This window comes from Nyctibius grandis, chromosome 24 (assembly GCF_013368605.1).
Source record: "Nyctibius grandis isolate bNycGra1 chromosome 24, bNycGra1.pri, whole genome shotgun sequence".
Taxonomy (NCBI): domain Eukaryota; kingdom Metazoa; phylum Chordata; class Aves; order Nyctibiiformes; family Nyctibiidae; genus Nyctibius; species Nyctibius grandis.
The window spans coordinates 3,409,729-3,422,300 of NC_090681.1; the positions used below are offsets into that span (position 1 = coordinate 3,409,729).

General features: G+C 47.2%; 1 protein-coding gene across 1 annotated transcript in view; it reads left to right on the forward strand.

The window, feature by feature from the left end:
• Nucleotides 1-12,572, forward strand: part of MAN1C1 (mannosidase alpha class 1C member 1) — a 67,528-nt gene that overhangs the window by 51,323 nt on the left and 3,633 nt on the right. Inside the window, exons 7-12 of the mRNA XM_068417916.1 lie at nucleotides 2,502-2,625; nucleotides 5,131-5,224; nucleotides 8,762-8,877; nucleotides 9,032-9,251; nucleotides 11,386-11,558; nucleotides 12,383-12,498. Coding sequence (XP_068274017.1) covers nucleotides 2,502-2,625; nucleotides 5,131-5,224; nucleotides 8,762-8,877; nucleotides 9,032-9,251; nucleotides 11,386-11,558; nucleotides 12,383-12,498 — 843 coding nt within the window. The remainder of the gene's footprint in view (nucleotides 1-2,501; nucleotides 2,626-5,130; nucleotides 5,225-8,761; nucleotides 8,878-9,031; nucleotides 9,252-11,385; nucleotides 11,559-12,382; nucleotides 12,499-12,572) is intronic.

Consider the following 12,572-nt stretch of genomic DNA (forward strand, 5'->3'; position numbering starts at 1 on the left):
ATGAGGAACAGCCAAAGGGTGCGAACCCAAAGGGAAGGGAGTTATTCAGTGTGAGATAGCGTGTGCAAGTGGAAGCAGAGGAGAGTGAGGTGATGCTGTGAGAGCACGCTGACCCACATGTCAGGGCCAAACCAAAGCCCAGAAGAGTTTTGCAAGAAGGAATTCTCTCTCCAATTCTACTCTTGCAAGGATGTGCTCATTCCAGAGAGACCTCATCACCTCAAAAGGAGGAGGGTCTTGCAGCATGTGTAAGCCTTTGGTGGTTGGTAGCTTGCGGGGGCGGGTTAAGAATGACATTCAGAAATTTGGAACAAACAAAAGCTGGTGTTAAGTCAACTCTGTGTATACAGTTTTGAGGACCCAAGTACGAAGACACCCGCCCTCCAGCTCTTGCCGTAGCCAACTGGCTTTATCTCTTCCTATCACCTCACACCACCTTTTCCTCTTGTGTCCCCTCTCCGCTGATGTGCTTCCCTGTGGCCTTCTGTTTTCACACAGGCACTGTATCATGTCTCACACAGGCTTGTTTTCCATCCTGCTAGTCCAACTGCCACGTTGTCTGCCAGGTCCTAGAGCACATTGTCTTCTCAAGCTGCTGCTCTGCACTCTCTGCTTGTGTTGCACTGTGATTTCTCTCCCGATGCCTCCTGTTCCGGCTGCCTGGCCCCTGCTCTCCTTCACGTCTCCCCTACACCCTCTGCACCTCCAGATTTTGTAGCATCATCCTTTCCTGGTCTCTCTTAACTTGGCCCTGTTTTGCTGCTTTGGATCTCTGTGAGGGAAGGAGATGATACAGCCATTTTCAGTCCATGCTTGCACTGGACACTGTTTAAGGAAGACCCACTTATCTGGGAGATAGAGAGCTCTGGGCATTTCCTTTGGTCTTGAAGACCAAGATCCTTTAAATGGTAGTTTCCTCTGAGATGTTCTAAAACAGGGCAGCTGTCAAGAGCCAGTTTGTCCAATCTGTAATGCTGAAAAAAATGTTTTCCTGCAGGGGGTCATTTCAGGCTGCCCTTTAACCCAGGGGCACATTGCAGACATACTCTGTTTCCTCCAGACCACCTCTCCTTGAGTTCTGCTGTGATTTGTAACCCGGGGCTTGGGTTCCCGGCAGCCCGGTCCTTGCAGGCGGTGCCTGGCTGCGTGTTTGGGACAGAAGTTCCCAGGGGAGGGTTGCGTTGGCCGCTCTGACCCCACATAGCCGCTGTCACAACAAACACGGCCCCATTTGGCTGCTTCCAAGCACTCCTCATTTGAACCAGCTCAGAAGGCAGTTTCTGTTTGTGAGATCGTATTTGTTACAACATCCCTTCAGTGCAGTAAATAAAGAAAAAGTAATTGACTCTTTATAGATATGAGAACACCGTGGGATTGTGCAGCACACCCATCCCAGGGCCAGCTGCTGCCAGGTTCAGCAGATACATCCAATGTGATATTAATACCAGCGTTATCCTGCTCAGACTGGAGGAGCTTTCTGCCTGCCCAGGGAGATCTCTGCTGTAAACACCCGATGTTACTGGGTACCCGTTTTAGCTGCATACCGTGTTTTCAAACGACAAGCTGGTGGTACAGCCTCCTGACAGTCTGCAGAGAAGGCTGACGTTTGGCAGTGACTGAGCAATTTGAAACAGCGTGAACATGTTGCTTATCTAATGGCTCTTTTTGTCCAGAGGCGAAACAAACAGCTCTGGACCTGAAATGGTTTTCTGTATATCACATGGAGAGGAAACTTTTTTTTTCCCCCTCAGAAAGATCATTAGTTTTAGCCTCCTGTAAACAAGAGAAACCCTTTTCTTCTAACAGCCAAGCTTTCCTGCGCCATCTAGTGTTACCCCCACCCCCCCATCACTGGAAACCTCTTACCTCATCGGTATCAACCGCAAAGAGACGTGAAAATCAAAGCCATGTCACTTCTGAGATGGCTCAGCCAAGCTTCCCTGGGCCAGCGCCTGCAGAGGCTGTTTTAGGATCAAGGCTTAGGAATATAGGACATTTTCACATCTGTAGATTTCAGAGAGGCACAGAGCAGCAGCGGGATATGAGACCGAAGTGGTTGAACGTAAAAGCAGCTCCAAGGCTGAGGCCGTTGGTGCTTGGAAGAGCCTCTGCCCTCCCATGTCCTTTGGTTAGTTTTCTTTGAGATTTAAGGGAGAAGTAATGCCCTCCTCATCCCCAGAATTGACTCCTTGCTTTGCTTCAGTGCCGATTTCTCTCTTTGCATGGATTTGGCAGGGTGAGAGGAGACAAACAGAAACTGAGAAGGGATCCCAGTGCGTCAAAAGTAGGGGCAGAGGCACTTTGTGTGACTGACTTCTTCAGACAGTGTTTGCCACCTTCTGTAGTTCTATGCTGGCCCTCCTGTTCTTGCAAGGCACATGAGATGAGCACCAGGGGAGTGTTTTCAGTCAGATTTGTCCTGTGCAGGTGGGGCGGTGGGCGGACCTCAGGCTTTGGCTGTGTTTTCCTGGCAATGAAGGCTCCTTTTTCTCTCCTTGCAGTGGCATGAGTTGGAGTTGGGGTTGGGCATCTGCCGGCAGCAGCATCTTAGCAGAATTTGGGACCTTGCACTTAGAATTCCTGCACCTCTCAGAGCTCTCTGGCAACCCGGTGTTTGCAGAAAAGGCAAGTACTTCCCAACCTGGTCTTTAGTGTATTGGTCTCTTCATACTCCTGGGGTCAGTGCTGGAGCAGAGCAGCACTGTGGTCTGTCTGCAGCAGGCAACATGGCAGCAAAATGTTCCTTCTCCCCAATACCAGTACAGCTCACCAGAGGAGAAACCTTCCAGAGTGGCACATGGGTTCAGAATGCTGTGCCTTGCAGGCTGCAGAGGTCACCAAGCCCCAGAGCTGGTGACCAGCTCGTTGAAAAGGTCTCAGCAAGCTGCTGTTGGAGATCCCATCACACCCTAGGCCTTGGAAGGCAGCTACCCCAGCATTTTCTTTGGCCATTTACATTTGCTGTAGCCCCTTTACCTGCCTCTCCATCACTTGCAGCCGCCGGGGAGATGGGGATGTTTTTCCCAATGTCTCAGTCATGTGAAGTTGTAGCAAAAACTTACTCAGACAAGGACACAGCCAAAATTAAACCATCTGTTGGATGCAGACTGCAAAGATAATTGTTAATTCTAATATCCTAATAGTAGTGCCTTGTACTCGCAGACCTTTTTACTCTAAACAGGCATTAAATGTTATGCTCCAGCCAGCAAGATTTCTGCTGAGGTTTCTTGGGTAGGCAAGGCCTGACAGTTGACATATTGGATTCCTTTTGTGTAACTTGTAACTGAAAATCTATTGATATTATACATTACCTTGAGCTTTTTTTTTCCACAAGTGATCTTGTAGTGCATGTGAAAGCAACTTAATAAATATGCTGTTGGATACCAGCGAGTCATTAGCTTTCACTGCACGTCCCTGAGGAACCAGCTTCGAGGGAGACAAATTGTTCCAGTTAGAATCCAAACTGCTCCCGTGAGCCCAAAGGAAATGGGGCCTGTCCAGAGTCCCACAGTGGGGTGAAAACAGACAGGGGTTCTAGGATTGCCAATTAAAAGCTAAAAATGGTGCTTTTCCAGGATATTTCCAGAGCAGGTTTGTCAGCTGTGAAACAAGGAGAGAATTTGAAGAAGAGACAGGGACAAAGAGAAGGAAGAAGCTAGGAGAACGAAATGGAGAATAGGATGGAGTGTATGGAAAGCAATAAGGGTGGGGTGAGCAAGAGGAATGAGCAGGAGAGAAAAGCAGAGGGTGAAAGAAAACTAGAAACCCAGGAAACTCTGTAGGGAAGATAAAGAAAGAGTGGTGATTTGAAATGAAGGAGACAAGCTAAAGATTCATGAGGACAGTGATAAAGACAGATTGCTCAGAGGAAGGGCGGGGGCTGAGAAAAGACCAGTAAAGGGAACAGTGGTATGGAAAGAAAATGCATGTGAAGGAAATGAAGAGGGGGAAGAGAGAGGTGAGTGCTGAAAACACAAAGGCAAGAAGATGCTCTGTTAAAAACTAGAATTGCATCTGTATTCCAGGTTCAAACCGTGGCATTTTGAGCCAGGGTCAAGCCTCTGTCCCCAGCCTAACATGTTTTCCTCTTTGCCTCCTAAGCCCGTAGAGGGATAAGGGCAGAACCTTTCTACTGGCCTCTCCAGAGCTGAGCGTGCCTGTTGTGTGCCCCAGAGGACGTATCGCATTTATCCTAACACCCTTGGAGAGAAAAAACGTAGGATGATGTGGGCTCAAACAGCCCATCCTGTGGGAAATTACTTCAGAGGAACAGATCAACTCATTAACTTGCAGCTTGGGACTTGTGTGATTTTAGCAAGAATAAAGTCCATCTGTGTCTTCTTATTCAAACATGTCATTAATATGCCATGCTCCTAAACTTCAGTAAATATTATGCAGCCTGACGACTTACTTGGAAGCACCGACTTAAGTCTGTAGCCAGCTTTTGGCGTACAAATTGTCTAATTTTATAAAAGGTTTAGAGTGTATTAGCTGCTCTGTAGGTTATAATAGAATATTTATGCTGCATATCATTTCACTTTGTCCCTCATGGGAAGGGCCTGTTGGATTTAACGGGGGTGAAACCAAGGGAGGTTTGGGAGAATAAGTACAGCTGTTGTAGCATATTAAAGGAGCTGTCTGTTGTTGAAATTAAAGGCCCCAATTCATCATGTTAACTGACCACATGGTGAATTTAAGTGCTGTGTGAGTCACTCGTCCCTGCCACTCCTTTCCCTTTGGATCATGGAAAAAATCACCCTCCGCATCTCATACATTTCCACCCAGATCCCAAATCCTCCAGATTGTTTCTGGACCCCTGTTAGCAAACTGCTTCCGCTGCTCGCTGAACTGGAGCCTTGCAGGGCTTTTAGAATCATTTCTAAAATCCCACAGAGCTGGATAAAGATTGTGCTGAGGACTCCAGCAGGAATGTTTCTCCGTAACAGCCCTCTCACCGGAGAGCCATGTCGCTGGGTTCTGCTTGCGTGATGATTCACAGCGTTACAGGCTGCTGTGCTTGTTCAGCCAGGGATCAGCGCTGAGGAGTTACAGAGTTCTCAGTGACAGTGCAAAACCGTTGGCTTTTTTCAGCAGAGAAGTAACATAGTTCTTGTTTCTCGTCTCTTCTAGGTGATGAACATCCGCAAAGTCCTGAACAGAGTTGAGAAGCCGCAGGGCCTTTATCCCAACTTTCTGAGCCCGGTGACAGGGAACTGGGTGCAGCGTAGGTATCACTGCGTTCAGAGCCCTGCCTGGAGCGTTTCTGTCTTTCCCTTATTCTTTAGGAAGCAATAGCAGCTGTCAGAGCAGCAAGCCAAGGAAATGTCTTGTCAGGCAGCCTGTTCTACATGTGATTAGATAATGCAACCGATTTGTAAGATGCAATATAGTAATTGTGCACTTATTCCATCAGCCTTGTTTCTAGCTGAGCGTCTCACCTCCAGAGAGAATTAGGGCCTCTCTTGCACAGGGGGAGGATAATGGTACATGGTTCATCACACAGATATTAGAAATCAGCACATCTCTTTAAGACCTCATCCTGCAGTCATCACACAGCCCACAGACCTCCTTGGGAGTTGCAGGTGAAGGTTGTGAGCAGAAGCACTATGAGATTTACTTCCCGAGTGTGCTGCAGCAAGTGAGGAACCGCCTGGAGAGGCAGAGGGCTTGCAGTCCCAGATCCCCCTAGGATCGAGGGCTGCGTTGTCTTGTGTGCATTCGTGTACCTGTCACGGTGGTACCTCTGCATAGTGCATTTTTGTGCAAGAAGGGTGAGACAAGTACATATTCTTTTCTCTTGTTGGGAGCCCGCCACTGGCCAGCACTGAAGACATGGGCATTAAATCAATACTGCTCTGATGTGAAGGGGGCAATAACGAGGAAGATTATTAAACCTCAAGATTATTTACTCTCCTGCTTTACACACATAGCCCCTTCCTTACCCAGAGAAGAGACTGTACCCCTCTTTTTGTGCCACCAAAGGGCAGAAGCTTGCCCTCTGGTAGGAGCAGGAGAGGCTGCTTCTGCTGCTGTGCCCCAGAGCTCTGACCTCAGCTTCCCGCTCCGTTAAGGATTTGCTTGTTTTGGCAAATTGCTGGATTTTGTGTTTCTCTGTCAAAGGAAAGAAGAGTCTCTTTTTGCAGAAGCTGTTTTTAACCTGTCAGTGGATTACATTTATATTGTTTAAGCAGCTTTCTTTGAGTCCTTGCATTTCCTGGTGTCCTCATGTTTTGTTGTGCTGTTTGCTCTGCTAGATCACTCCAGACCTTTCTAACTACTGTATTAATAGCTCTGGTTGTAACTGACAGGCAGTTGCGTGGCTGCCATCATCTGAGACAGCGAGAGAGCACTATCAGTGAGCAATTTGTGACCTTTAACTGCCACAGCAGCACCTCTAATGGTAATTGACAGGGCTTGGCTTGAAAGGTGTCCCAACAAAGCATCCTGGATGGTTGAAGTTGTCCCATTAAACCAGAGCTGTCCTTTGGTGCCGTGAGGAGAGAAAATAGGCTTCTGTGTTTGTCCTATTAATTGATCTTCAAAGTTATCCAATCCCTTTGTAAGCAGTTCAGCTTCCCTTCCACATTTGTCTCTGCAGAGTTGTTGCAATATGTTCCACTTGAGAAGCTAATCGCCCATCCCCTACCGCACCCCTGAGATGCCATTTTCGTTAGGTTATTCCCAACTGGCAGCCACGCTGCACATTTTCCCAGACACAAACATTAATTCTGCCTATTCGTTGGTGCTGAGAGGAGAAGTGCCTGTCTGTTGCCATAACTGATCGTTACAGAATCTTTGGGAAACTGAAGAGCTGTGCTCTTAATTCAGATGGTTAAAATACTCAGCTTGATACTCGGTGTTCATCTCTTCTGCCGCTAATTTAATTCTATTTATGTCTGCAAATTTTACTTCATTGTCCTGACCTGCTCCCACCCCTTGCTGACATTAGTGGGGCCTGCTGCTGGTTCTTGGAGCTTATTAAAAGTAGCCTCTGATTACTTGTTCTGGGACAGGCTGATTTATGCAAAAGGACTAGAGATGACCTCTCTGCTAGACTTTCACGTCATGAGGGCAACTCATGGCACAGGCTGTTTGTGGCAGTTGCTCATAATACGACCTTGTGGTCTGAATCCGTATTCCAGTGAGGGAACAGGCTGCTCAGCCTCTCCTGCGGCTCCAGAGCTGCTGGTGAGAAATAGATGAGGACCAAAGCAGGGAGGCAGCTGCAGCCTGCCCCAGAGATGTTCCCTGTAGGTGCCAGGCTCTCATTTTCTCTCTTGTCATTAAAGCTCTTTGTGGGAAGCTGTTTTTCTTGGAATTGCTGTGATTTTCTTAAAAGGTGTATCTCTGACCTGGCTGAATGAGCAGATCTTCTAAATGAAGAGGCACTGCTGTACCTCTTCTGAGTGCAGTTGTTACCTTTAGGAAATTAAAGCCTGGTCCCCTGCTGAAATAAGAGATTCGTTTATGCAAAGGGCCTAGGAAGCAAATGCTGGCAAAGCTGATGCCATATGGAAAGCAATTATGTACCAGAGCTCCTGCTTTGGTGATTTTATGAATGACACACTTAGGATCACAGAGCTTCTCTTTCAAGACAGGCTGGGCAGTCGGTGTTTGCAAATAGCCTGTCCTCTTTTTTTTTTCTGAATTCATGCGTCTAATCTCATTGTTTTGCTGTGGATTATTCTGTGGATCATTGGACACACTGTATCAGGGATATTTGCTCTTCAGGTCAGGAAAATGCATGGCTGTTGATCTCTTCTGTTGGTAGGATTTAGCATTTAGACTAAGCCTCAGGACTTTATATATGTACAGCGAAAGGGAAAATAAAAATCTGGACAGCTCACTCCGAAAACCTGCTGCATCTGCTTACGTTTGAAATGGGGACGTGTGCAGGCGCAGAGGTGGGTACTGTTAATTAACAGGGATGGTTCAGTCCATGGTGGGTGCTTTGTCTTGCTCTTCAAAAACGGGGAGTACTTGGCTGCTTGAAAGAAGGAATGCTGCTTTTCCCCTTCTGGTATAGTTTAAAGCCATAAATCCATCCAGCAGTTCCCCCCGGGCAGAAACCTGCAGCTGTCATGCCCATTTCACAGTGCAATTCTTCAGCATCCTCCTCTCCAGTAAGGTCAAAGCATTGTGTACTCTGAACAGATAGCCTTGAAAATCTGATTTCTGCAGAAGAAAATATTCAGTGCACATCCTTGTACCTGACTCTATCATTTTAATACGCCAACAACCCCAGCCTTCCCCAGGGCACAGAGTCCCACCATGAGCCAGGAATACAAATGGCACAGGCGAGAGGTCCCTAGAGCAGCCCCTCGCTGGCAGCTCTGTGTGATCCCACATGCATTCTCCCTTTCCTGAGGCAGGGAGGTGGCACCCACTGGCTTCATTAGGTAGAGATCTATCGATACCTGCCATGGCTTTTGGTTGATGAGGCTGGGATTTATGATGATTGCTTCATAAACAGGAAGCATCTTCAAGTTGCAGTATAAATAACGGTTGCAAAATAAGACCTCTGAATAGTTTTGGTAAGGGATACTAATGCTTTGTAAAATGACAGATCATTTTTCTTCTGATTGCGCTTTCTACCTTTCTTCCTGTTTGAAAAAGAAATGTTGCGAGCTCTCCCCAGGAGACTGGAAAGAGGAAGGAGAGAACAAGGGCATTAAATAGGACATGGTGGTTTGCTCTTTGTAAAGCAACTACTCATTGTATATCATGAACCTGAAGTTCTTTTCTGGCTTTCCCACTACAGACCATGTCTCCATTGGGGGGCTTGGAGACAGCTTTTATGAATATCTCATCAAATCTTGGCTGATGTCAGACAAGAAAGACTCTGAAGCTAAAAAGATGTACGACGATGCGCTAGAGGTAAGGAGCAGGTTGCTGCTCTGTATGTTTTGTGTGGGACGTTGTTCATCAGAATGTTTCAGGCAAAAATGTCTTAGATCTTTGGGTTTCCTTGGTATTCATTCCTCACCCTGTCTACTAAGTATCCTGAAATTCTGATTTTTCATCCCTTTAGGCAATAGAAAAGCATTTGGTCAAAAAGTCTGCTGGAGGATTGACCTACATTGCTGAATGGAGGGGCGGCATCTTGGATCACAAAATGGGCCACTTGGCTTGCTTCTCTGGGGGCATGATAGCGCTTGGAGCTGAACACACTGGAGAAGAGAGGAGGCAACATTACGTGGATCTCGCTGCAGAAATAACAAACACATGTCACGAGTCTTACGCACGCTCAGGTAAACCTGTGGGCTGCCTAGAAAATGTTGGCTTGGGAAACTCAGCTTTTGTGCGGCAGAGGTTTGCAGTAGGGTATTTTGTACTGCAGCAGCATCTGTGTCCCTGTGTACGATTTTCACTTGTCTTTTCTGGGATATCTAGAAGAGAAAGCAGTTTTACACAGCAGACAGCTGGAGCAGAGGGACAGGCAGATGTGAGCTCCTGTGGTAGAGCTGGGAAATGAACCCAGAGCTGAATCCCAGTCCTGCCTCCCAGTCGCAGAGCTAGCCAAGACTATAGTTTGAGTCTGTCCTTTCACATCCCTTTGCAGATAAAACGGGGAAATTAACAGAGATTAATTGCAGGGTGTCCCACTGTATGAAGCAGAGCAGCTGAGAAGCCCAACAGGAGAGTGTTGGAGACCTGCAGCTGCTGGTAGGAACCAAAAAAATGAAGTTACTCAGCCTCTCCCAGCTGTCTAAGCAGGGGCAGGCCAAGTCTTTTTATTTCACAAGTCCAGTAAAATTTGTTCCACCACCCAGTGTGCTTATCAGTCAGTGCTTTAGGAGAGCAGTGACTGGTGATGAATGACTGGGTTAGTTCTCTGCCTGCGGGGCTTTCAGCAAGATGAGCTTGCTTAGGACACCACTCCTTTCTTTGTAGGCATCTCTGTAGCTCTCCTGAGACTGCAGGCAGCGAAGCAGCAGTCTGCTTTCCAGGACCTTGTCAAGCACAGGTCTGTCTGCACTAACTGTTCCCAAAGATTGTTTCACACCTTCACCACATCAACCAGCCCACATTGGCAGCCGGTGTCCAGCATGTTCGCCCAATAAACTTCAAGCTAACCTGAAATGATGTTTGCAAATAACACTTTTTTCCCCCCAGCACTTACAGAACTAAAACAAACCACCCGAACTAATAACCCTCTGGTTGTGAGTGCCTGGAGCCAATTTTCACCTTCAGCAATATCCATCAGCATAGAAAGGACAGCAGCCAGCCTGCCCACGCTGGTTACGGTGCTGTCATTTCAGCAAGCTCATTGTTCTGCAGTGAATGTCTGTGCACCCTGGCTCTCAGTAAATAATCCAACTAGCGAACGCTTTTGGATCCCCACGCAGACAGGAGGGCCCAGAGAAGGTGTGAAAAATATGTAGAGAAACAGAATCACTCCCTGAAACACAGCCTTGTGGTAGACAGGTGGGTGCAGCAAGAGAAACCTTGTGGCATGCTCAGAAGCAACCTCTGTGCTCAGTTTTCTCTGTTTTTTGAATAGGGAGAGGGTTGGTGTTGGAAGTAGGGATCTGAGTGCTAATTAATGCTTGCAAGAGATTGAGATTCTCATGTAAGGGACACTCAAAAAGACCAAGGTACTCTTAATGTTTATTTATAAAATGCCAGTGAAATTGGTTAAGCATTCCCCCTCACCCTGATGTCGTCTTTTCAAAGAGGCTGCTGGTGGACCAGAAGGAAGGGCAGAAGTGATGCAGGTCCCAGGTACCAGTTCTTACAGCCTCCCTGCTGCGTGCAGGTGAAATGGCTCAGTCTGGTGGAGTGATAAGTGTGAACCAAGCCCCCTGCCTGGGAGCAGTGTATCGGTGTCTCTGTGATGGCAGAGTCAGCTGCATGGCTTGGTTTCCCTTTGAATGCATTTTCTCTTTGAGGCTTTACGACAGGATCTGCCTCTCTGTTCTTTCTCGTCTGGGTTCTGAGTTTGTCTTCAGTGACACACTCTGCTCTCAGGGTCGGGGGCAGTGCAGTTCCTAGGAGGAAATACCAGCCCAGTACAAGTGCTGGGACATGGGGGAGATTTGTACCTGCCCTCTCCACGCTCAAACCTGGTCCAAGTCTGTGTTTTGTCAGCTGTATCCACCCTCAGAAACGCTTTATCCTCCCCTAGATAGCACCCAGACATACCACAGAAGGAGCAGCACCTGGGGTGGCAGTGGGCACAGCTCATGCACTCTGTGGAGTTGCCCCTGTTTTCACATCAGCTGTGAGGCTGATCTGATACACAAGCGTGACTGATCTGCTCATACGACCTCACACAAGCCTTAGTTAAATGTTGGCAGCCTGAGCAGCATAAAAGCACCTGCACAGTCTGTTTACTTGTTTTCTCCTCAAACTGATCATTGCGTGTGTGTGATTTTTGTCTAGATACCAAACTTGGCCCCGAAGCCTTTCGCTTTGATGCTGGAACTGAAGCCATGGCAACCAGACTAAGCGAGCGCTACTACATCCTACGTCCAGAAGTGGTAGAAAGCTACATGTACATGTGGCGGCTGACACACGATCCCAAGTACAGGCAGTGGGGCTGGGAGGTTGTGAAGGTATGGTTGGAAAATTTGCAGTAATAACTCTTACAGGCTGCTAGATTCGTACAAAAATCTTTCCTTCGGTCAATAAAAAGAGCAGAAACTATTTCAATTGTGTTAAAGACACATTAGCAATGGGACAGAATACACAAAGTAGCTCAATTTAGTGTGGTGTCTCTGTTGATCATTGTGAAGGGTTTTTTCTCCCTTTTGGCGATGCTAAAATCAGTCAGTCAAAACTGGAGGTTTATGGAGAGCAGTGCTGCAGACAGCGAAACCTGCTATTAATGTAACAGCTCTCTGCAAAGAGGAGGCAACCTTCTATTTGAAACATCTGGACTGCTGAGAACCGCTGGTTTGCAGCTGGCCAGGGAAAATCAGCAAACCTGCCTTTGCCCTTTATCTTCTCTTCTCCCCACAGAGTCCTTCCAGCCAGAAAGTCCCTCACCTTGGTCTAGCTCATGCAATAGCCAGTTGGCTGCTGCCCCATGTCTGAGCAGGGGCTGTGTTTCAGTGGCAGAACTGTCATCTGCCTACTGCCCTGGAGAGAAGGCTCTGCAAGCAGCTAGAGTTGCCTCTTGAGATCTGTTTTTGCTGTGTGTGTGTAATGTCAAGGTCCATCAATCAACTAACTTAGGCAGTTCACGTTTTTCTTGCTATTTCATTAGAACTAGCTCTATTCCCGGAATCTGGAGTAATCACCACGCTCTTCAGTGAGAGACAGAGGCTACTATAAACTTGGAATTTGATTTGTGAAGCTGACTCGTAATGCAACTGATGATGATTAATGAGTTACTCCATGCTATTGTGTGTTACTGAGATTTCTTTTCCTTTCTCAGGCCCTGGAGAAACATTGTAGAGTAGAAGCTGGTTTTTCTGGCATCCGAGATGTTTACACCACAACCCCAACCCATGACAACATGCAACAGAGTTTTTTCCTCGCAGAGACTCTGAAGTAAGTCTGGTATCACAGAGGCCTTTCAGAGTAGCATGATTCCTGCAGCATCAACACTCTTGTCTGCTTAATAA